This window comes from Gallinula chloropus (assembly GCF_964237585.1).
Source record: "Gallinula chloropus genome assembly, chromosome: 34".
NCBI classification, from domain to species: domain Eukaryota; kingdom Metazoa; phylum Chordata; class Aves; order Gruiformes; family Rallidae; genus Gallinula; species Gallinula chloropus.
Genome location: NC_140119.1, coordinates 1623175 through 1649030, shown reverse-complemented (window position 1 = coordinate 1649030; position 25856 = coordinate 1623175). Strand labels below are relative to the sequence as shown.

Genomic DNA, 25856 nt, shown 5'->3' with positions numbered 1-25856 from the left:
TATATTTATTGATGAGTGGGATGAGGGAATGGAGTGTCCAGTCAGCAAGTTTGCTGAGGACACAAAACTGGGAGGGTTGGCTGAAACACCAGAGGGTTGTGCTGCCCTGAAGGCTGGAGAGCTGGGCGGGGAGAAGTTTAATGAGATTGAACAAGGGCAAGTGTAGGGTCTGGCATATGGGGAAGAACAACCCCATGTACCAGAGTAGGTTGGGGACTGGCCTGTTGGGAGAGCAGCATAGGGGAGAGGGACCTGGTGTCCTGGGGGACATCCGGATGACCATGAGACAGCAATGTCCCTCCTGGCTAAGAAGGTCAATGGCATCCTGGGGTGTGTTAGAAGGGGTGTGGTTAGTAGGTTAAGAAGGACATAAAACTCCTTAAAAGAGTCCAGGGCAGGGACACCAAGATTGTTCCTTATGAGGAAAGGCTGAGGGAGATGGGCCACTTGAGCTTGGAGAAGAGGAGACTGAGGGGTGACCTTACTAATGTTTCTAAACATGTAAATGGTGAGAGTTGGGGGGATGGAGCCAGGCCCTTCTCAGTGATGGCCAGCGATAGGACAAGGGACAATGGATGCAACCTGGAGCAGAAGCCAAATGTCTTCCTGAATACAGAGAATTAGTTTGAATTGAAAGAGGCTTTCCTCAAGGATAAGATCAGTAAATTGTCACTGCACTTTTTCCTCCTTGGACAGGTCTCCACACTTGATGGCAGCAGATGTCCAACAGCAGCAGCAGCTCCACCAGCCAGTTCCTCCTCCTGCCCTTTGCAGACACTCGGGAGCTGCAGCTCCTGCACTTCTGCCTCTTCCTGGGCATCTACCTGGCTGCTCTCCTGGGCAATGGCCTCATCATCATCACCATAGCCTGTGACCACCACCTCCACACCCCCATGTACTTCTTCCTCCTCAATCTCTCTGTTACTGACCTTGGCTACATCTCCACCACTGTTCCCAAATCCATGGCCAATTCCTTGGGGGACACCAGGGCCATTTCCTACACAGGATGTGTGGCTCAACTCTTTTTCTTTGTATTTTTTGTCTCCACAGAGTACTTTCTTCTTACTGTCATGGCCTATGACCGCTACGTTGCCATCTGCCACCCCCTGCACTACGGGACCCTCCTGGGCAGCAGAGCTTGTGTCCACATGGCAGCAGCTGCCTGGGGCAGTGGGTTTCTCTATGCTGTGCTGCACACAGCCAATACATTTTCACTGCCCCTCTGCAAGGGCAATGCCCTTGACCAGTTCTTCTGTGAAATCCCCCAGATCCTCAAGCTCTCCTGCTCAGATGCCTACCTCAGGGAAATTGCAGTCATTGTGCTTGGTGCCTGCTTCTTTTTTTGGTGTTTTGTGTTCATTGTGGTGTCCTATGTGCAGATCTTCAGGGCTGTTCTGAGGATCCCCTCAGAGCAGGGACGGCACAAAGCCTTTTCCACCTGCCTCCCTCACATGGCTGTGGTCTCCCTGTTTGTCATCACTGCCTTCTTTGCTTACCTGAAGCCCCCCTCCATCTCCTCCCTATTTCTTGACCTGGTAGTGTCATTTCTTTACTCGGTGGTTCCACCAGCAGTGAACCCCCTCATTTACAGCATGAGGAACCAGCAGCTCAAGGATGCCATATGGAAACTGAGGACTGGATGTTTCTAAGCAGCAACCAAGTGATCATCTTCTTTTGCACATCTCTGGTCATGGAACTCATGTTAGGACAAGTTTTTATTTAGTAGGGTTTATGTTTGTTGGGCTTTTTTCCTTCTTGTTTGTCTAAGCTATAATAACACGATCCACATTCATCCCATTCATAATGCAGTATCTCCCGGTCTTGTGTGACCCAGACACACAAGGTGTGATGGGGTCTCTGCAACATGTCTGCTGGCAAATAGCCACCAATATTTCTGTTTTTTTTTTTTTTCTCCTGACATTTATAAAAAGTTTAGAAGAACAGTCAGATGAATTGCTCGACTACTGGTCTGAAGCAGCAGTGCTTTCCCACCATGACAGAATGGGAATTTCCTGGAAGTCTACCATAGAATGATGGAATCACTTTGGTTGGAAGAGACCTTAAGATGATCAAATCCTACCACAGCCTAACCCTTCCTAGTCTACTTGTAGACCATTTCCTCAAGCACAACATCTACATGTCTTTTAAATAAATCCAGGGATGGTGACTCCAGTTCCCTGGGCAGCCTGTTCCAATACTTGATAAAAGTATTCAGTAAAGAAATTCTTCCTGATATCTGACCTAAATCTTCCCTGGTGCATTTTGAAACCATTTCCTCTCAGCTTGTCACTTGATAACTGGGAGAAGACACCAACCCCCACCTCCCTACTCCCTCCTTTCAAGTAGTTGTAGAGAGCAATAAAATCTCCACTCACCATTTTTTTTAAGGCTAAGAAGGCCCAGTTCCCTCAGCCACTCCTCACAAGACTACCCTTTCAGAAAACAAACTCTTCCTGATATCTAACCTAAATGTCCTCAAGTGCAATGTAATCTTCTCGTCCTATCACTTGTTACATGAGATAAGAGACCGGCCCTCTCCTCTCTACACCCTCCTTGAAGGTAGCTGTAGAGAGCAATAAGGTGTCCCCTCAGCCTCCTTCTCTTTAGACTAAAAAGCCCCAGTTTCCTCAGCTGCTCCTCACAGGGCTGCGTTGCCCTTCTCTGGACTCACTCCAGCATCTCCACATCCTTCTTGTAGTGAGGGTCCCAAACCTGGACACAGCACTCAAGATGCAGCCTCACCAGAGCTGAATATAACAGAACAAACACTTCCCTATTCCTGCTAGCCAGATAATTCCTGATCCAGGCCAGGATCCCTTTGGCCTTCTTGGCCACCTGGGCACAGTGCTGCCTCATGTTCAGCTGCCTGTCCACTGACACCCCCAGGATCTTTTGCTCCAGGGAGCTCTCCAGCCACTCTGCCCCAGGCCTGTAGTGTTGCCTGGGGTTATTGTGACCAAAGTGCACAACTCAGCTCTTGGCCTTGTTGAACCCCATAAAGTTGGCTTCTGCCCATCGATCCAGCCTGTCCAGGTCCCTCTGCAGAGCCCTCCTGCCTTCAAGCAGATCCATACTCCCACACAATTTGGTGTTGCCTGCAGACTTACTGAGGGTGCACCTGATCCCCTCGTCCAGATCATTAATAAAGGTTTTAACAGGACGGGCCCCAGCACTGAACCCTGGGGAACACCACTTTTGACCTGCTGCCAGCTGGTTTTAATGCCGTTCACCACAGCTCCTTGGGCCCGGCCTTCAGCCAGTTTTTAACCCAGCAAAGAGTGTACCCATCTAATCCACGGGTGGGTAGTTGAGAGGACAGCCCCAGAGCCCGCTGGGGTCCCAGGAGGCCCTGGTGTCCTGGTTTTGGTCAGGATGGAGTTAATTTCATTTGTAACAGCAGATGAATGCCGTGTTTGAGAGTAAAATGGGAGTAGTGCTGATAACACCCTGATGTTTCTAGTTGCTGTCAGACAGTCAAGGACTTTCTCAGCTCTTCATGAGAAAGGAGGGGCGAAGCCAGGACAGGTGACCCAACTGACCAAAGAGAGTATTCCAGCCAGTTACGTCCTGCCCAGGATATCGGGGGCTGACGGGAGGAAGGCCTGGGGCGGCTCCGGGACGCGCGGTTCTTGGGGGACGGTCGGGTTCTGGGACGGCTCTGGGTGGCACGGCCTGAGTTGTGTGGTTCAGTGAGAAACTGCATTGGGTATCAACAGCTTCATATATTTTGCTTTGAAGTCCTGTTAGTATTGTTACATTGTATCTTTCTGTTATCTTAGTAAACTGTCCTTATCCCAACCCACGGGCCTCTTAATTTCTTGATTTTGGGGTTATTTGCCCCTTTCTCTTCCTTTTTCCCTTCCCTTACTTCTCACCCCCCCCTCCCTTTCCCTTTTCCTTGCTCTTTTCCTTTAAAGAGCAGGCAGCTGCGTGGATCTTGGCCCTCAGCCGGGTGAAACCACGACAGTCTTTTTGGCGCCCAACGTGGGGCCCGAAAGGTTGGGATAACGGTAGATCTGACCCTGACCAGATTGTAATTAAGACAAAGTTGTGACAAGCACTTTGATTTAAGCAGTCTCTGGTCACGATGCTCTGGTATTTACTGATATCGTTGATCGCGAACTTGTGCTGGTACCTGTATGAGATTTTGCTGCCCTGTCTATTCTTTAGACAGGGAGGGGTTAAAAATGGCAGCTGGTATGGTGGGAGTACAGAAAGAAATATCTACGCTGCTTTCTCTTCCTTTGGGCTCAATACAACAGCTCTGGGAACAGCTTTTGAAAATCTTCAATATCCCTGGGATATTCAAACTAGCATTTTGCTGTTTTTAGGTTTGGTGCAAATGGTTCAGCTTTTGTTAAACATTAAGTAAAGGTTTATGAATACCACTCAAGAGTTTTCTACGAGGCCAGATAATCACAAGTGGCAGGGTACGTGGCAGAGTATGGGCACCTACCTAGGCACTTTCTCACGCCCGATGTTTTGGAGTTTCACGCCTGAACAGTTACAGGACCCTGATAAACTGACTGCATATCTGAAAAGAAATCGCTGTAGGTTTCTCAGAGATGCACAGCTTACTGCACTGTGCTGGGCCCTGGCCACTATTTACCAAACACTGCTTGAGAGCAGTCAGCACTGTCAGAAGGAAAGGAAGGAAAACAGACCAGCAGAAACTGCAGCTACTGTAACCACTGGGACTAACACTGAGGCCACTGTAACTTCTATGACTAGAACTGTGGCTACTGCAACCTGCCCAACTGATGCTGCAGCTACTGCTGCCCCTACAGCAGATACTGCCAGTAAAACAAAAAATCAACCCACATCAGTGTCGGTTGCTCCTGTACGAAAGAGGAAATACACAAAGAAAGTTGTTCCTGTAGTGAAGGATGAGGATGAGGATGAAATTGAATCAGGGCCACCCGATGAAGGTCAGGATAAAGCGGGGTCATCTGATGAAGGTCAGGATAAAGCAGGGTCATCTGATGAATCTCAGGATAAGGCAGGGCCATCCAAACCATCTCAGGATAAGGCAAAGCCATCTCAACCATCCCGGGATAAGGTTGTTCCATCTCAACCATCTCAGGATGAGGTTGTTGTCACACGATCCCTGTCCCTGAGTGAGCTGCGTGAAATTCGAAAAGATTTCAGCTGCCGCCCAGGTGAGCACATCATCACTTGGTTGCTCCGATGCTGGGATCACGGGGCCAGTAGTCTGGAATTAGATGGCAGGGAGGCCAAGCAGTTGGCATCCCTAGCTAGAGAAGGAGGCATTGATAAGGCAATTGGGGAAAAGCCTGAAATCCTCAGCCTCTGGAGGCGACTACTGTCAAGTGTGAGGGAAAGGTATCCCATAAAGGAATACATCACATGTCAAACACCCAAGTGTAACAACATTGAGGCAGTTATCCAGCACCTGAGAGAATTAGCTGTACGGGAGGTCATTTATTATGATCTGGACAACCCACAGCTTCCCTCTGATCCTGATGACGTCCTATGCACCCCAGATATGTGGCGTAAGGTTGTACGAAGTGCACCAGCAGGGCACACCAATTCATTGGCAACAATGGACTGGAGTGATACGTATCCACCAACCGTATCTGAGGTGTCCGGCCACCTCCGGAGATATCAGGACAATGTTTCTCTCTCTGTGATCGCAGCAGTAGAGAAACTGGTCAAGCAGCTTGACGAAAATGTGTCCAACTCCCAACCCATATGCAGCCATGTTGCAGCTATTGGGAGAAAACGTCCATCATCCCAGAAGGGAGGATACAGTAGGTACACACCGCGAGAGACGCTGTGGTTTTACCTGCGTGACCATGGTGAGGACATGAGGAAGTGGGGTATGCAGCCCACCTCAGCCCTTCAAGCACGAGTAAATGAGCTGCGAGGTAAAAGAATTGCACAACGTGGTTCTGCCAGGAAGAACGCTGCACCAGTGAACAGTCAACACAGTCAGCAACAATAGAGGTGCCCTGCCTCCAGCCAGGTGGAGGAGAGGGATAACCGCGTTTATTGGACTGTGTGGATCCGATGGCCTGGCACGTCAGACCCACAAGAGTACAAGGCTCTGGTGGATACTGGTGCCCAGTGTACGCTAATGCCATGTAGGGACAGAACTGGAGTGACAGGGGGATCCCAACAATTGACTGTGTTAGAGGCTGAAGTGAGCTTAACTGGGAAGGACTGGGAGAAACACCCAATTGCGACTGGCCCAGAAGTTCCATGCATTTTAGGTATGGATTATCTCTGTAGAAGGTATTTTAAAGACCCAAAAGGGTACTGGTGGGCTTTTGGAATAGCTGCTTTAGAGACAGAAGACATTGAACAATTGCGTGCCTTGCCTGGACTCTCGGAGGATCCTTCTGTTGTGGGGTTGTTGAAGGTCGAAGAACAGCAGGTGCCAATTGCTACAACAACAGTGCACAGGAGACAATACCGCACGAACCGAGATTCCCTGATCCCCATCCATAAGCTGATTCGTCAACTGGAGAGTCAAGGAGTGATCAGCCGAACCCGCTCACCCTTTAACAGTCCCATATGGCCAGTGCGGAAGTCTGATGGAGAGTGGAGGCTGACAGTGGATTATCGTGGCCTAAATGATGTCACTCCAGGTATGAGTGCTGCTGTACCGGACATGCTGGAACTGCAGTATGAACTGGAGTCAAAGGCAGCCAAGTGGTATGCCACAATTGACATTGCAAATGCTTTCTTCTCAATACCACTGGCGCCAGAGTGCAGGCCACAGTTTGCTTTCACTTGGAGGGGCATCCAATACACGTGGAATCGTCTGCCCCAGGGGTGGAAACACAGCCCCACCATCTGCCATGGACTAATCCAGACTACACTGGAAAAGGGTGTGGCCCCAGAGCACCTGCAGTACATTGATGACATCATTGTATGGGGCAATACAGCAGAGGAAGTATTTGAGAAAGGAAAAAGGATAATTCAAATCCTTCTAGAAGCTGGTTTTGCTATAAAAAAAAGCAAAGTCAAGGGGCCTACTCGAGAAATCCAGTTTTTAGGAATAAAATGGCAGGATGGGAGTCGTCAGATCCCAATGGACATTATCAATAAAATAGCAGCTATGTCTCCACCAAGCAACAAAAAGGAAACACAAGCTTTCTTGGGTGTTATAGGTATTTGGCGAATGCATGTCCCAAACTACAGTTTCATTGTGAGCCCACTCTACCACGTAACTCGGAAGAAGAATGATTTCCAGTGGGGCCCTGAGCAGCAACAAGCCTTTGAGCAGATCAAACGCGAGATAGTCCATGCAGTGGCCCTTGGGCCTGTCCGGACAGGGACAGATGTTAAAAATGTGCTTTACACTGCGGCCGGAGAGAATGGCCCTACCTGGAGTCTCTGGCAGAGAGCACAAGGGGAGAGTCGAGGTCGACCGCTGGGGTTTTGGAGTCGGGCCTACAAAGGCTCTGAGGCCAATTACACTCCAACAGAAAAGGAAATACTGGCCGCCTATGAAGGGGTTCGAGCCGCTTCAGAAGTGATTGGAACTGAAGCCCAGCTCCTCCTGGCACCCCGACTGCCGGTGCTGGGCTGGATGTTCAAAGGGAAAGTCCCTTCTACACACCATGCCACTGATGCTACGTGGAGCAAGTGGGTTGCACTAATTACTCAGCGGGCTCGAATAGGAAACCCTAATCGCCCAGGAATCATGGAAGTGATCACAGACTGGCCTGAAGGCAAAGACTTTGGGATGTCACCAGAGGATGAGGAGGTGACAAGGGCTGAAGAAGCCCCACCTTACAACAAACTGCCAGAGAATGAGAAGCAATATGCCCTTTTCACTGATGGCTCCTGTCGCCTTGTGGGAAAGCAACGAAGATGGAAAGCTGCTGTATGGAGTCCTACAAGACGAGTAGCAGAAGCTACTGAAGGAAAAGGTGAATCAAGCCAGTTCGCTGAGGTGAAAGCCATCCAGTTAGCCCTGGACATTGCTGAGAGAGAAAAGTGGCCAATGCTCTACCTTTATACTGATTCATGGATGGTAGCCAATGCCCTGTGGGGGTGGTTGCAGCAGTGGAATAAGAACAACTGGCAGCGTAGAGGCAAACCCATATGGGCTGCTGACTTATGGCAAGATATTGCTGCCCGGTTAGAGAAGCTCGTTGTAAAGGTACGTCATGTTGATGCCCATGTGCCTAAGAGTCGGGCCATGGAGGAACATCAAAACAACCATCAGGTAGATAAGGCTGCTAGGATTGAAGTGGCTCAGGTAGATCTAGACTGGCAACGCAAGGGTGAATTATTCCTAGCTCGATGGGCTCATGAGTCCTCAGGTCATCAAGGGAGAGATGCAACATATAGATGGGCACGAGATCGAGGGGTGGACTTAACCATGGATGCTATTGCACAAGTTATCCATGAGTGTGAGACGTGTGCCGCAATCAGGCAAGCGAAGCGGTTGAAGCCCCTTTGGTATGGAGGACGGTGGATGAAATATAGATATGGGGAGGCCTGGCAGATTGATTACATCACCCTCCCACGAACCCGCCATGGCAAACGTTACGTGCTTACAATGGTGCAGGCAACCACCGGCTGGATGGAGACATATCCTGTACCCCATGCCACTGCCCGGAATACAATCCTGGGCCTGGAAAGGCAAGTCCTATGGCGACACGGCACCCCAGAAAGAATCGAGTCAGACAATGGGACTCATTTCCGAAACGCTCTCATAGACACCTGGGCCAAAGAGCATGGCATTGAGTGGGTGTACCACATTCCTTATCATGCACCAGCCTCTGGGAAAATTGAACGATATAATGGGCTCTTAAAGACTACCCTGAAAGCGATGGGTGGTGGAACATTCAAACACTGGGATACACATTTAGCCAAAGCCACGTGGTTAGTTAACTCTAGAGGATCCACCAATCGAGCTGGTCCTGCCCAGTCAAAATTTCCACGTACTGTAGAAGGAGACAGAGTCCCAGTGGTGCATATGAAGAGTATATTAGGGAAGACGGTTTGGGTCATCCCTGCTTCAGGCAAAGGTAAACCCATGTCTGGGATTGGTTTTGCTCAAGGACCTGGCTTTACTTGGTGGGTAATGCAGAGGAATGGAGAAGTTCGACATGTACCTCAATGGGATTTGATTTAGGTGAGAATAGCCAATATAATTAATAAAATAGAAATTGTATTATAATAATTGCTAAACAACCCATTACTCTATATTCATTATTGTTATGTTTGCTGTATGTTGTACCAACGGCATTATAGTCAGAGTCATACAAGTCAATGAAGGATGAGTGCCACAATGATGGAACTAAAACCTGGCTTCCCAAGAATATTTTTTGAAAATAAACACCTTTGACCAACAGACTATGAGCATGGGCCATGTCAGGTGTATTGGTTGAGAGCCCGGGATGTAGCATGCAATGATCCAATGGCACATACTATTATTCATACCCTGAGAGACTGTAACAACACATAGAGCCCAAAATCATGGTCTAAATCATAGAATCATAGAATCATAGAATTGTAGGGGTTGGAAGGGACCTCAAGAGATCATCGGGTCCAACCCCCCCCGGCAAAGCAGGCTCCCTAGGACAGGTCACTCAGATAGGTGTCCAGACGGGTCTTGAATATCTCCAGAATGGAGACTCCACCACCTCCCTGGGCAGCCTGTCCCAGGGCTCTGTCACCCTCACTGGGTAAAAGTTCTTCCGCATGTTGGTGTGGAACTTCCTGTGCTCCAACTTGCAGCCATAGCCCCTTGTCTTATCCCCACAGACCAGTGAAAAGGGGCTGGCTGATTCCCCCTGCATCCCCTGCTTAAGATAATTATAAACTTTAATTAGGCCCCCCCTTAGTCTTCTCTTATCAAGGCTGAAGAGTCCCAACTTACTCAGCCTTTCCTCATAGGGGAGATGTTCCAGGCCCCTAATCATCTTCGTGGCCCTTCTCTGGACTCTCTCCAGGAGATCCCTGTCCTTTTTAAACCAAGGAGCCCAGAACTGGACACAATGCTCCAGGTGGGGCCTGACCAGGGCAGAGTAGAGGGGGAGGATCACCTCCTTTGACCTGCTGGCTACACTCCTCCGGATGCCCCCCAGGATCCCATTGGCTCTCTCAGCCACCAGGGCACACTGCTGGCTCATGGCCAACCTGTCATCTACCAGGACCCCCAGGTCCTTCTCCACTGAGCTCATTAGGCCCTTGCACCTTTTGTTTGGCAGTCATTCCCGTACATTTAACAGGGTTGAAGGTAAATGCAAGTAGAGCCAGAAAGTGATGTCGGGCACTGTTAAGAGCATTCCCTTAAAAGGAACTCCCTGAGCTCCAAATTTAGTGTACTTAGGAAGATTTTGGGCCTTTGCACCTCTAGTTTGGGAGCTATTGCTGGGTACTTACCACTTTTGAAATTGTACACTGGTAGAGCCCAAAAATGATGCCAGGCACTTTTAGGACTGTTCCCTTGGCTATGAAAGCCCTGAGCCCCAAGGTTAATGGTCCTGTTTGTAGCCTACATGGGGAGGTTTCACGCCAGGAACTTCTTTCATGCCTTGTACCATTTTTTTGGGGGGACTATTAGTGCTGTTTAGCAGTTTGGAAGGTGGAGGACTGTAGACCCGTGCAATAACGTCTGGCACTATTAGGGTTGTTCCCTTGGCTAGGAATGTGCTGAGCCTTAAGGTTATTCATGCTTCTAGTGGGTTACCTAGGGAGGTTTAAGGCTAGGAACTCTCTAGTCCCTTGCCCCTTTTGTTTGAGAGCTATTGTTGAACATTAGGAAGTTTCAAATGTGGACACTGGTGGAGTCTGAAAATGACCTCAGGCACTGTTATGACCGTTCCCTTGGCTAGCAATGCCATGATCCTAAAGGTTACTGGGGCTGCTTGTCCACTCCCTGAGGAGGTTTCAGGGCAATTAGATCTTTAAGCTCTCACACTTTTGTTTGGGAGCTGTTGCTGGATGGTTAAAGTTTTGAAGATGGACACTGGTAGAGCCTGACAATGACTTCAGGCAATGTTAGGACCATTGCCTTGGCTAGGAATGACTTGAGCCCCAAGCTTCCTTGTGCTTCTTGTCTGATCCCTGAGGAGGTTTCATGCCAGGAACATCTTTCAGCCCTTGCACCTTTTGTTTTGGCGCCATTGATGAATGCTTAGCATATTTGAAGGTGGATGCAGATAGAGCCCAAAAATGAAGGCAGACCCTGTTAGGATGATACCCTTGAGTGTGAAAGCCCTGAGCTCCCTTGTTAATGGGGTTGCTAGCGGCCTACCTGGGTTGATTTCAGGCACAACTCTATTTCAGCCCTGAAACCATCTGATTGGGAGCTATTACTGGATGTCTGTCAGTTTCAAATGTGGACTCTTGTAGACATCAAAAATGAAGTCAGGCAATGTTATGACTGGACACATCGCTAGAAAAGCCATGACCCCCAAGGTTACTACTGCTGCTTGTGTGCTACCTGCAAAGGTTTCATGCCAGAAACATCTGTCACGCCCTGCACCTTTTATTTGGGAGCTATTGCTGGCCATTCAGCATTTTCGAGTTGGACACTGGTAGAGCCCTATAATTATGTCTGGTATTATAAGACCATTCCCTTGGCTGGAAATGCCTTCACCCTAAAGTTACCAGGGCTGTTTATGGGCTACCTGGGGAGGTTTCAGGCCAGGAACATCATTCAGCCTTCATAGATTTATTTGGGAACTACTGCTGTACGTTTAGAATTTTCGATGGAGGATGCAAGAAGAGCCACAAAATGTCATCAGACACTCTTAGGACCATTCTTTTTGCTAGGAAAGACCCGACCCCCAAGGTTACTGGGGCTGCTAGTGGGTTACCTGGGGAGGTTTCTGACCAGGAAGTATTTTTAGCCCTCGCAACTATTCTTCTGACCTACAGTAAAGGTGTGAGATTCTCCCTGGTTCTCCTTTTGTTATTAATGTATTTATAGGATTAATACCAAAAGGAGGGTCAAGGAGAATCTCCCATCTTTATTGGATGAGGGGGGAGGCATTGTGAAGGCAGATGAAGAAAAGGCTGATGTACTTAATGCTTTTCTTGCCTCAGTCTTTAGTAGTAAGACCAGTTGTTTTGTAGCAAGACCAGTTCTCCCATGAGAGTAAAGATGGGTGGTCTACCTGAACTTCAGTGAAGCCTTCAGCACTGTCTCCCACAGCATCCTGCTGGTGAAACTAGCTGCTCATGGATTAAATGGGTATACTCTTCGCTGGGCCCAAAGATTTGTGGTGAAGGCAGTTAAATAAAACTGGTAGCAGGTCACAAGTGGTGTTTCCCAGGGCTCACTGCTGGGGCCAGTCCTCTTTAACATCTTTATTAATGAGCTGGGTGAGGGGATCGAGTGCACCCTCCATAAGTTGGCAGATGAAACCAAATTGTGTGGGAGTATTGATCTGCTGGAAGGCAGGAGGGCTCTGCAGAGGGACCTGCGCAGACTGGATTAATGGGCAGAATACAACTTTATGGGGTTCAATAGGGCCAAGTGCTGCGTTCTGTTATTTGGTCACAATAACCCCAGGCAGTGTTACAGGATTGGGTCAGTTTGGGGTGATATCAAGGTGGGGAATGGGTATTGGGTGCCTGCAGCCAGCAGGAAAACAGGTGGAAGCACGGGCCAGTGTGGGGTGGGCCATGGTGCAGATGGCCAAGGCTGCCTGTCACACCTGACAAAACAAGGTCTTTGCCCCCTTGGCAATGGATGACGACCCTGCCACAGAGGCCTCAGAAGACACACACTGTACTCACAGTCATGGAGCATTGTTGCCTCCTTGCATCTGCCCCAGGGAAGGACACCATGTGTCCTGCCCCTGTCCTTCCCTTGGCATCACACTCCCGAAATCCCAGGGAAGAACCCTGAGACACAGGTGAGGGTCAGGATCTCCCTGCCCAGAGACTGGGGGTCAGTGCTTGGCATTTCTGCTTCATCAGACCAAGCCAGGGTGTCCTCAGCATCAGAGGTGCCTGTGCTTTGCCTGTGTTTGTCTACATTTGTCTGCTTTAACAAACCCATGGAGAGACTTTGTCAGTGATGGCTCCCAGGAGCCTGTTAATGCTTCACGGTGCTTTGGGCATTAGTCCTGACTTAACTTCTTGAGAGTTTTCTTCACTCTCCTTTTGGTAGCTGAGGTCTGTGGACTCAGAAGAAAACACACCATGGAGCTCATTAAAATCCAGAAAGCCCTTACAAGCATGGCTCTTCAAGTCATTTTCATAAGAAAACTCAGGGCTTCTTCAACTACTTGGATTTATTAGCATCCTTATTGATGAAGATTTCAAAGGAATTTCCCTGAAGGACCTTTTTCCAGTCACAGGTATTTTCTGTCATGGCTCAGTTGATAGAAGAAGTGACAGCAGCATTCTGTGATGGATATTGGTCTCCTAAAGAGACCTGGACAGGCAGGAAAAGCAGTCTCCAATCTTGTATGAAGAACCTTGCTCTTCAGAAAGACCAGCAGTTCCCTCACTGGCCTCCTGGGACTCCCAATACTTTTCCTGGCATCATCTGTGCTCACAGGCACAGACAGATTTCTCTGACAACAAACAGCAGTTAAACAGGACACAGTTTAATACCCATGAAATCTCTCTCCTCAGCTGCCTGCTACGGCCAACCAGTGTGTGAAGGGGGTCAGCTTTCAGAGGAGATTCTCTCCCAGGACGGTTTTAATCAGGTACATAGAAAGGTCACTTAACACATTGAACTCCTGACAGAACAGTTCATTAGACTGCTGAAAGATGGGATGGTTTCCAACTCTCTGAAACTCAGAGCAGAAATCAGAGAGCTGAGCGGCATCTGAATGAATAAGAGAGCAAAAGGAAGTGGAAACCAGTGATCAAAGTAAAGTGCACACGTCCAGCCAGTCTGCAGGTACAGGGGAAGGTGAGTATTTCTTCTGCAAACATGGGAACACGTCAGTGAAATTCCCTTTCTGTCACAGTGAGAAAGCATTGCCATTGCAGACGAGATGCAGAACATTTGCAGGCAGACATGATGCAAAGAGAGCACAGCTCAGCATTACATGGTGTCTGGGTCACACAAGACCGGGATATACTGCATTAGGATGGACCATGGGATGAACAGGGACCATGTTATTATGGTTTAAATAAATGAAAAAGAACCAAAAACTAAACAACATCCTAAATACACACTGGTCATAATGTGAAGTACATGGTTACCCATATGCAGAACAAGATGAGCAGCTTATTGCTGCTTAGAAACCTCCAGTCATCAGTTTCCAAACAGCATGTTGTAACTCCTGGTTCCTCATGCTGTAGATGAGGGGATTCACTGCTGGTGGAAATAGTGAGTAAAGAAATGACACTACTACATCTAGAAATATGAAGGAGATGGAGGGGGGCTTCAGGTAGGCAAACATGCCAGTGCTGATAAAGACAGAGACCACGGCCAGGTGAGGGAGGCAGGTGGAAAAGGCTTTGTGCCGTCCCTGCTGCGAGGGGATCCTCAGCACAGCCCTGAAGATCTGCACATAGGACACCACAATGAACACAAAACACCCAAAAGCTAAACAGGTAGTGACCACAATGACTCCAATTTCCCTGAGGTAGGCATCTGAGCAGGAGATCTTGAGAATCGGGGGGATTTCGCAGAAGAACTGGTCAACAGCATTGCCATGGCAGAGGGGAAGGGAAAATGTATTGGCTGTGTGCAGCACAGCACTGAGAAACCCACTTGCCCAGGCAGCTGCTGCCATGTGGACACAAGCTCTGCTGCCCAGGAGGGTCCCGTAGTGCAGGGGGTGGCAGATGGCAACGTAGCGGTCATAGGCCATGACAGTCAGAAGACAGTGCTCTGTTGAGATCAAAAATACAATAAAAAAGAGTTGAGCCACACATCCTGTGTAGGAAATGGCCCTGGTGTCCCACAGGGAATTGACCATGGATTTGGGAACAGTGGTGGAGATGCAGCCAAGGTCAGTAAGAGAGAGGTTGAGTAGGAAGAAGTACATGGGGGTGTGGAGGTGGTGGTCACAGGCTATGGTGATGATGATGAGGCCATTGCCCAGGAGAGCTGCCAGGTAGATGCCCAGGAAGAGGCAGAAGTGCAGGAGCTGCAGCTTCCTTGTGTCTGCAAAGGGCAGGAGGAGGAACTGGCTGATGGAGCTGCTGTTGGACATCTGCTGCTCTCATGTGGAGACCTATCCAAGGAGGAAAGGGCACAGTGAGAAGTTAGGGAACTCTTCTTTGAAAAAAGCCTCCTGCAACTCTTAGGCAATACCCTCAGGTTGACTCTCTGTATTCAGGAATACCTTTCTCAGGTCCCTTTTGGGAGGTCTGCTTTGTGCTGGCTTGGGAGAACCACTCCTTGGAGGAGGGTCATCTGTGGGCTCTCAAGAACTCATTCCTGCTTGCAGCAGTCAGTAAATAGAAGGATGGGGTGATCTCAGACTAAATCCCCTGTGGATAGGAATGAGCTTTTCAGCACTGTCACTCCTGTTTCACCCGATGGTAGAGCAGAACCTTGGAGCTTTGGTTTTCTCCTCCCTGTACCTGAGGAGTGTTTCTTCTGTCAGAACTCCCTGACATTGCTGCTGCAGTGCCAGTGAAACCTTCCCCTGAGTGCAGAGTGGGGAGAGCTGCTCTGTCCATCAGCCCTGGTCTCAGATGCCCTGTGCTGGATTCTCTCTGATCATACCCTGGTGTTCTATTTAGTACATCATGGTCGGCACTGTGGGGGATTTCAGGGAGGTCCCACATCAGCACTGCCAGTACATTTCTGTGAGCATCTCGTTCTCCTTCCCTGACAATGTCTCTGATGCCTGGAGCTGTCCCTGCAGCTGTTTCTCTTTTCCCTTGTCATCTCCTGCTCTGTGCTCACAGACCTCATCCCACCTGTCCTGCGTTCAGATCTGCAGACACCTCATGGTATCAGGGCACTGCCCTGGGGAACCTCTGTGTGTGCAGGGCTCAGGAGATGCTCTGACAAGTCCTAATAAAAAATGAGGTTGCACTGCCTTCTGCAAAGTTATCAAGAAAAGCTCAGCTCCCACTTCCCACACAGTGCAAAGGAGCAGAACATTCAAAGCAAAGTCTCTTTCCCTGGAGTGGAAAATGCATCCTTGGTGTTCTTGAAAAGTCCCCTGGATGTTCCCAGTGGTCAGCTGGCATAGAGACCCAACCTGTCCTACACAGCACACTTTGACAGGTGAAGGACCCTACACTGTAATTCCATGGGTCATACATGTCACGCACAGGTTCTGTCTGTGGCGATACTGATGGAAGCCCACAAGCCAGGCTGAGTGCTGACCCTGGCAGCAGCAGAGTCCCTGCCCCAACACAGAGCACCTGGGGTGCAGGGATCCTGCTCACAAGGACAGCCCTGGGCACCCCTGGGTGCACACGCTGCTTCACACCTCTGCAGCCATGCCCAGGAGAAGACAGCTGTCCTGCCCTCTCCCTCTGTTTGGGCAGAAGGGCATCCCTTCCAGGCAGCACTTTCTGGTCCTAGAGAGAACCTGTCCTCCTGACAGACCCCACACACTGCCCCATGTCCCAGCTTTAGGAGATTCCTCCAGGAATGGAGGCAACCTGCATTGCCCTGCACCCACAGACATACCAGGCAGAGTGCTGTGGAGATTTCTCCTCCAGTGAGCTCTCAGCACCCATCAGCTTTCTCAGCCTCACAGGTCTCCCCTCAGTGCCTACAGGCAGTGTCCCCAGTCCTGTGTGCTTGGCAGAGAAGCTGCTCCTGGGCAGAGCTGTCTCTTGTCAGGGCTGCTGGGTTGCAGTGGCTCCCTGCATCCCAAAGCCCCAGCCCAGCTCACAGCGGAGGAGCCGGCGAATACGTCACGTACTCCATTCCCCAGAGTCTCCTGGGTGGTGTCCCTGGAGCTCCAAGGAAACTTCTTGGAAAGACAGTATGTCTTTACTGAATTTCCCTCCCTTGGCTGGGGAGAAACCCTTGTGTCCAGCAGAGTCGTTTCTCCTGATCAAACCAGAGATGGGCAGGACAGTCACCTTTCCTTGTTCTTGTATAAGACAGGACCCCCATGTAGCAACACTTTCCCCCTTTGAGAGTCACTCCAGACCCCTCATCCTTGCTTTGCAGCCCTGGGGCTGGAAGGAGAAGCAGCTGTGACCTATGGCTACCACAAACCCACCAGCGCTGGTATTCCTCTTGCCCCAGTTCTGGTGGGCACAAATAGGCTGCTTCTGTCTGGGAGCTGCTGGTCCCAGCTCCCATGGGAACTACTGGGGGTGGAGGCAAGTTATCATACACCCTTCTCCATGAGAGTGAGCTTCATCTTATGGAAACTGTGTGTCACCCCCGTTCACCTGTACCCATAACTGAAGACCAGGAATGACTCTTTGGGAGCCCATGCCAGAGGCTTCTGCTCCTCATGCACACCTGGGAGTTTGTGAGACAAATCAAGATTTTAGTTTTCCTTATTATAAATCTCTCCTCACTCCTGTCTTTTACTTCTGAAAACACTTTTCCATACCCAGAGGCAGCAGATGTCCATCAGCAGCTCCGTCAGTCACTTCCTCCTCCTGCCCTTTGTAGACACACGGGAGCTGCAGCTCCTGCACTTCTGGCTCTTCCTGGGCATCTACCTGGCTGCTCACCTGGGCAAGATTTTAATGACAATTACTGTAGCCTACGACCATTGACTCCACATGCCCATGTACTTCTTCCTCTTCAACCTCTTGTTGAAGGGAGTTGACCCAGGTGCTCACCAAAGCTGCTCTATCACTCCCCTTCCTCTGCTGCATAAGGGAAAGAAGATGTAATGAAAGGTCAAGATAAGGACAGGGAGAGATCATGCAGAGGTCACTCTCCTGAGTTACTCTCTATAAACCCATCTAATTCATTACCCAATCAAAGAGAGCAGAGGAATGAGAAAAAAAAATAATTAAGACACCCACAACCATCCCTCCCTGTTTTTCCCAGGGTCCCCTTCACTCTCCATTCTCTCCTTCCTCTAACTGAGCACCACAGGAGGATGGGGAATGGGCATTGGGGTCAGTTCATCACACATTGTCTCAGCCGCTCCTTCCCCTTCATGGGAGGACTCCTCACAGTCTCCCCGTGCTCCAGCTTTGGGTCCCACCCACAGGAGACAGTCCTGCATGAACCCCTCCAAGTTCTTCCCACATGGCTTCAGATCATCACCAACTGCTCCAGGCTGGGTCACTTGAATGGGGTGCCGTCCTTCAGCAACAGACTGCTCCAGCCTGGGTCCTCCACAGCCCTGTCAGCAAACCTGCTCCAGCACAGGCTTCCTAGGAGGTCACAGCCTCCTTCAGGTGTCTGCACCTGCCTGGTCATGGCGATGTCTACAGGCTGCATGTAGAATCACTGTTCCACATCATCCAGCATGGGCTGAGGCGGAACAGCCTCATGCACCTTGGGCTTCTGCATGGGCTGCAAGGGAATCTCTGCTGTGGGGCTGGGAGGACATTCTCCCCCTACATCAGTGATCTTGTTGTCTGCAAAGTTCCTTATAGATTCTCTCTCCTTTCTCTGACAGCAAAAAGCAGCAGATAATTTTTATTTCCTTATTAAATATATTGTCACAGCCAATATATTTTCACTGCCCCTCTGCTACGGCAATGCTGTTGACCAGTTCTTCTGTGAAATCCCCTAGATCCTCAAGCTCTCTTGCTCAAGGGCCATGTTCAGGGAAATTGTGGTCAGAGCTTGTTTAGCTTTTGGGTGTCTTGTGTTCATTGTGGTGTCCTATGTGCAGATCTTCAGGGCTGTGCTGAGGATCCCCTCGGTGTAGGGATGGCACAAAGACTTTTCCACGTGGTTCCCTCACCTGGGAGTGGACTCCTTGCTTGTCAGAACTGACATGTATGCTCTCCAGAAGAGTCCCTCAATCTCCTCCCTATTTACAGATTCACTGATTCACAGAATTGGGGTTGGAAGGGACCTGGAGAGATCATCCAGTCCAACCCCCTGTCAAAGCAGCTCCCTAGGACAGATCGCACAGGTCGGTGTCCAGACAGGTCTTGAATCTCTCCAGAGAAGGAGATTCCACAACCCCACTCGGCAGCCTGTCCCAGGGCTCTGTCGCCCTTGCTGTGAAAATTTCTTCTGCATTGTGGTGTGGAACTTCCTGTGCTCCAACTTGAAGCCATTGCCCCTGTCCTGTCTCCACAGACCACTTAACCTGGCAGAGGTATTTCTTTACATGGTGGTTCCATGAGCAGTGAACCCCCTCATCTACAGCATGAGGAACCAGGAGCTCAAGGAGGCTGTGTGGAAACTGACAACTGGATGATTCTAAACAACCAACGTATCATCTTCTTCATTGTATTTCTGTCCCTTTTGATTCAATGAAATGTAATCATGCTGAATAGATTGATGGAGATGTAGCTTAAGAGACAATTGACACAACTTTAATATAAGAATTTTCATGTTTTTAGGAATAGATTTGTTTTGGATTTTAGTAGATGTGGTTTTGCCCCAGCTGAGAGCCGAGCACCACACAGTTGCTTGTTCTTTAAAAGGTGGTGGGGGGGGAAGTTATGGGCCGGAGTGGGAGGGAAGGGACAGGGAAAAAAAAAAACAAAACCAAGGAAGCAAAACCCTGCGGGCTGGGATAAGGATAGTTTACTAGAATAGCAGAAAGAGAGATATAACAATGGTAACAGGACTTTGTAGCAAAATATATGAAACTGGTGATACACAATGGAGTTTGTCACCGAACCACACAACTCTGGCCATGCAGCCCAGAGCTGTCCTGAAAACGGGACCATCCACAAAACTGCACGTCCTGGAGCTGCCTCCCCCTCCTCCCAGCAGCCCCCCTTTTATGCTGAGCATGATGTAACCGGCATGGAATACCCCCTTGGCGAGTTTGTGTCAGCTGTCCTGGCTGTGTCCCCTTCCTTCTCCTCAGTAGGGAAATAGGAACATCTGAAAAGTCCTTGATTGCTTGGCAACAACCAGAAACATCAGGGTGTTATCAGCACTGCTCTCATCCCAACTCCCAAACACAGCATTCCATCCACTATTAGAAAAGAAATTAACTCCATCCCAGCCAACATCAGCACTCTGACATAATTTCCCTGTCGAAGGGGATGGTTGAGGAGGTGTGGTCATGGCAAGTTGCAGCACTCTGTTATTGTTGTGTTTGTAAGGTACTCTCTATGCTATCACTGGGTGTGAGTGCAACTGAGGCTGTTATTGTTCCCCTTTTATGGTGCTTTTGTCAGAAAACTGTCCTTATCCCAGCCCACAGAGGCTCTGTCTGTTTCTCCTCATGGAGTGAGGGAGCAGCATGTGGTGCTCAGCCATTGCTTGGGGCTGAACCACCACAGTTTCCAAGCCACAATCAGTGAGCTTCTCTAAGAGAAAGTTCTGGGGAACTGTATCAAAGGCCTTGCTAAAGTCAAGGTAGACAACATGCACAGCCCTTCCCTTGTCCAAGAAGCAGGTCACCCTGTCAAAGCGGGAGATCCAGTGGGTCAAACAGGACCTGCCCTTATGAACCCAAGGTGACTGGGCCTGATCACCTGGGGGTTCTTCATTAAGTGGATAATGCTGCTCAGGATGATCTGCTCCATCAGCTTCTCTGGGACTAAAGTCAAACTATGAGGCCTGTAATTTCCCAGATCATCCTTCTGTCCCTTCTTATATAGGGGGTTACGTTGACTGATCCAGTCATCAAGGACTGATGGAAACTGGCTTGGTGAACCCCCCTTGCCAGCTCTTTCAGCACCCTTGGGTGCATCCATAGAGTCCCACACATCTCTGCACATCTCTGGTGCAGCAGGACCATCTCCTCCTGGATTGAGGTGGGGTCATTCTGCTCCCTGTCCCTGTCTCCTAGCTCAGGGAATTGGATTCTCCCTGTACAACTGCTCCTATTACTAAAGACAGTGGCAAAGATTTCATTAAGCACCTCAGTCTTGTCCTCATCTTTCAACAATGTTTCCTCCTGAATCTGATAGGGAATGGAGGGTCTCCTTGGTCTTTCTTTTATTTAAATGGAGGCCAGATGAATTTCTCGCTGAGCTTTGGAACAACAATGCGGAGAAACTCTCATCCTGTTGTTCTTCCCTCAGCATTACACACCCCACTCTGCCCCAGGAAGAGCCTGAGCAATGCATGAGGGACAGGACCTGTCTTCCCTGGGGCTGGGGGTCAGGGCTTGGCCTTTCTTCTTCATCAAACCAACTCAGGGCTTGCTCAGCATTTCAGCTGCTTGTACATTGCCTTTGCCTACCAGCCAACATGGCCTCCAATTACCTGTGCTAACGAGTCCCTGGGGAGGCTCAGCCAGCAATGGCTCTCAGTGGGACTCATTAATACTCCAGGTACTTTGGCTTCTGCTTTTGACATGGAGATTTTTGTGTAATCTCCTCTCAGTACCTGAGCTTCAAGGACTCAGCACCAAATGCACCCCAGGGCTCATTAAAAGTAAAAAGCAAGAACTAACAAGCTGTGTCTCTTCAATTAATTATCTTCAAGTCTTCAAGAGATGTACAGATCATTGAAGCTGTTTCAAAGGGAGCTCAGAGTAAAATTGATTTCTTTTTAAGGGTGTAGGTTATTATTTTCACTGTAGAGGAGAGGTGACAACCTCTGACAGATTGATCCAGGGTGTCTCCTAAGGAGGTCTGGACTGGTCTAAAAATGGGTCCCTTGAGGCAGTGGGGACAACCTTGCTGCACATCTCCACAAGCCCACCATGACTCTCAGCAGCCAACTGGGACTTGTATCCCTTGTCCTTACATCAGGTCTCTCTCTGCACTCCACAGTGGGGGCATTACAGCCCCTCTGTACCAGCTCCTCTGCTTTCCTTAGAGAACTGGCTGCACACAGGCAGCACAGAGAAAGTTATTTTCCCAACAACAGAAGAAACCTGACAAGATTCACCATTAAATCAAACACTTCTCACCCTATGCCAAGTGCAATCTGCCACCAGTGAGGTTCACCTGCCACAAAGCTTAACCCTGTGAGAGATGTTCTAGTGAGGAAGGAGACTGTGAAATCACCACAACTCAAGAGCTGGCTAAAGACAGAATGAGTCAGACAACTGCCAGAAAGGCAAGGGTTTAACTCCCTGGAACTCAGAGCAGCAGCTGGATGGTTGAGAGGTGTCTGAATGGTCCAAGGGGAAGGGAAATCTAGAGAGCAACCACAAGTGCTGGTGTGCAGATCCACTGCTAAGTGGTGATTTCAGTCATGGTCATAGAATCATAGACTCTCCTGAGTTGGAAGGGACCCATAAGGATCATCGAGTCCAACTCCTGGCTCCACACAGGGCCAGCCAAGTCAGAGCACTGGAGTGAGTGCATCATCCAGATGCTTCTTGAACTTGGTCAAGCTCAGTGCTGTGACCCCTCCCCTGGGCAGCCTGTTCCAGGGCCTGACCACCCTCTCAGTAAAGAACCTCTCCCTCATATCTAGCCTAAACCTCCCCTGTCACAGCTTCATGCTGTTCCCTCAGGTTCTATCACTGGCCACCAAAGAGAGATCAGCACCTGCCCCTTCTCTCCCCCTCCTCAGGATGCCACAGACTGCAATGAGGTCTCCCCTCAGCCTCCTTTTCTCCAGGCTGAACAAACCAAGGGACTTCAGCCTCTCCCCATGAGACTTCTCCTCCAGACTCTTCACCATCCTCATTGTCTCCTCTGGACACTTCCCAATATTTTTATGTCCCACTTGTACTGTGGTGCCCAAAACCGCACCCAGCACTTGAGGTGAGGCTGCACCAGCACAGTGTAGAGCGGGACAATCCCCTCCCTGGACCGGCTGGCAGTGCCATGCTTGATGCACCGCAGGTTACAGTTGGCCCTCCTGGCTGCCTGGGCACACTGCTGGATCGTGTTTAACTTGTTGTCTACCAAGACCCCCCAAATCCCTACAGTTTCTGACCCCCCAGTCTGTATGTGCAGCCAGGGTTGCCACTACCCAGGTGCAGGATGTGGTGCTTGCCCTTGTTAAACTTCATGGTGTTGGTGACTGCCCAGCTCTCTGATCTGTCCAGGTCTCTGCAAGGCTTCTCCACCCTCAACAGAATCAACAGCTCCTCTCAATTTGGTGCAATATGCAAATGTACTTAAGACACCCTCTACTCCATTTGTCTGGTCATTTATGAAAACATTGAAAAGAATCACAGATTCACAAGGTTGGAAAAGACCTTTAATATCATCAAGTCCAACCATTCCCATCCTAAGCTAAACAATATCCCTAAGTACCTTATCTACCCTTTTTTAAACCACACCCAGGGACGGTGACTCAACCCCCCTCCCTGGGCAGCCTGTTCCAGGCCCTGACAACTCTTTCAGTTAAAAAATTTTCCCTAACATCTGATCTGACCCTGCCCTGGCACAGTCACTTCCCCATACCTAATCGCCACACTGTTTTTGATACAAGCCAGGATGCCATTAGCATTCCTGGCCACCCAGGCACACTTCTGGCTCATATTCAACCTGCAGTCAACCAAGACCCCCAGGTCCTTCTCTGCCTGACAGCTCTCCAGCCAGTCTCCCCCAGCCTGTAGCGCTGCATGGGGTTGTTCTGTCCCATGTGCAATACTCTACACTTGGCCTTGTTACACCTCAGCCCGTTGGTCTCAGCCCATCGGTCCAGTCTGTTCAGATCCCTCTGAAGAGCCTCCCTACCCTCAGGCAGATCAACACTTCCTCCCAGCTCAGTGTCATCTGCAAACTCACTGAGGGAGCATTCAATCCCTCATCCAGGTCATTGATAAACATGTTGAACAGAACTGGACCCAGGAATGAGCCCTGGGGGATGCCACTCGTGACCAGCCTCCAGCTGGATTTGATTCCATTTACCAGCAGACTTTGGGCCCAGCCATCCAGCCAGTTTTTAACCCAGCTGAGGGTCCACCTGTCCAGGCCAGTGGCAGCCAGTTTCTCAAACAGAATGCTGTGAGAAATGGTGTCAAAGGTTTTCTTGAAGTTCAAGGAGACACATCCACAGCCTTCCCCTCATTCATTAATATTTGAGCTCCCTCAGGTTCATCTCACCACACACACACCATGTCTGTACCTTGTAAACATGGACTTCTGACAGTCCCCTGGTATCCCTCCATGGAGGGACAAACAACCCGTCTTAGCTGGGGTGGGAGGCCAGTGTGGAAATGATTGTCACTGGGTGGTAACGACTGCTCTGGGGCAGCTTTTCAGGATGTCCCACACACATGGGCACAGACCAGGTCCTGCTCTCAGGTGCTTCGTGTCTCCCCCAGGAGGTCTGGCTGTGTGTGGACATTTCTGTGTGCCCCCAGCCTGCACACACACACAGAGCTGAGTTGTACAAGGGTTATTTTTATTTCCCTGGCCCTCACCAGACCTCACATCCCTGCCTGTTGTGGTTTCACCCCGGCTGAGGTGCATGATAAGGAATGTGGTACACCCACTCAATGCCATGCTCTTTGCCCAGGTGTCTATGAGAGCATTTCGGAAATGAGTCCCGTTGTCCGACTCGATTCTTTCTGGGGTGCCGTGTCGCCATAGGACTTGCCTTTCAAGGCCCAGGATTGTATTCCGGGCAGTGGCATGGGGTACAGGATATGTTTCCAGCCAGCCGGTGGTTGCCTCCACCATCGTAAGCACGTAACGCTTACCATGGCGTGTTCGTGGGAGGGTGATGTAATCAATCTGCCAGGCCTCCCCATATCTGTATTTCATCCACCGGCCTCCATACCAAAGGGGCTTCAAGCGCTTCGCTTGCTTGATTGGGCACACGTCTCACACTCATGGATAACTTGTGCAATAGCATCCATGGTTAAGTCCACCCCTCGATCTCGAGCCCATCTATATGTTGCATCTCTCCCTTGATGACCTGAGGAATCATGAGCCCATCGAGCTAGGAATAATTCACCTTTACATTGCCAGTCTAGATCTACTTGAGCCACTTCAATCCTAGCAGCCTTATCTACCTGGTGGTTGTTTTGATGTTCCTCCATGGCCCGACTCTTAGGCACATGGGCATCAACATGACGTACCTTTACAACCAGCTTCTCTAACCGGGCAGCAATATCTTGCCATAAGTCAGCAGCCCATATGGGTTTGCCTCTCCGCTGCCAGTTGTTCTTTTTCCACTGCTGCAACCAACCCCACAGGGCATTGGCTACCATCCATGAATCAGTATAAAGGTAGAGCATTGGCCACTTTTCTCTCTCAGCAATGTCCAGTGCTAACTGGATGGCTTTCACCTCAGCGAACTGGCTTGATTCACCTTTTCCTTCAGTAGCTTCTGCTACTTGTCTTGTAGGACTCCATACAGCAGCTTTCCATCTTCGTTGCTTTCCCACAAGGCGACAGGAGCCATCAGTGAACAGGGCATATTGCTTCTCATTCTCTGGCAGTTTGTTGTAAGGTGGGACTTCTTCAGCCCGTGTCACCTCCTCATCCTCTGGTGACATCCCAAAATCTTTGCCTTCTGGCCAGTCTGTGATCACTTCCACGATTCCTGGGCAATTAGGGTTTCCTATTTGAGCCCGCTGAGTAATTAGTGCAACCCACTTCCTCCACGTAGCATCAGTGGCATGGTGTGTGGAAGGGACCTTCCCTTTGAACATCCAGCCCAGCACCGGCAGTCGGGGTGCCAGGAGGAGCTGGGCTTCAGTTCCAATCACTTCTGAAGCGGCTCGAACCCCTTCATAGGCGGCCAGTATTTCCTTTTCTGTTGGAGTATAATTGGCCTCAGATCCTTTGTAGGCCCGACTCCAAAACCCCAGTGGTCGACCTCGAGTCTCCCCTTGTGCTTTCTGCCAGAGACTCCAGGTAGGGCCATTCTCCCCGGCCGCAGTGTAAAGCACATTTTTAACATCTGTCCCTGTCCGGACAGGCCCAAGGGCCACTGCATGGACTATCTCACGTTTGATCTGCTCAAAGGCTTGTTGCTGCTCAGGGCCCCATTGGAAATC

At 49.8% G+C, this 25856-nt stretch overlaps 1 protein-coding gene across 1 annotated transcript; it reads left to right on the top strand.

Moving 5' to 3' along the window:
* Positions 1–719: 719 nt before the first annotated feature.
* LOC311202983 (olfactory receptor 14A16-like) lies at positions 720–1649 on the top strand (the record flags this gene model as incomplete). The annotated part of the gene is made up of 1 exon (XM_084277621.1): positions 720–1649. One exon carries the CDS (start codon positions 720–722, stop codon positions 1647–1649), a length of 930 nt encoding a protein of 309 aa, XP_084133747.1.
* Positions 1650–25856: the final 24207 nt, after the last annotated feature.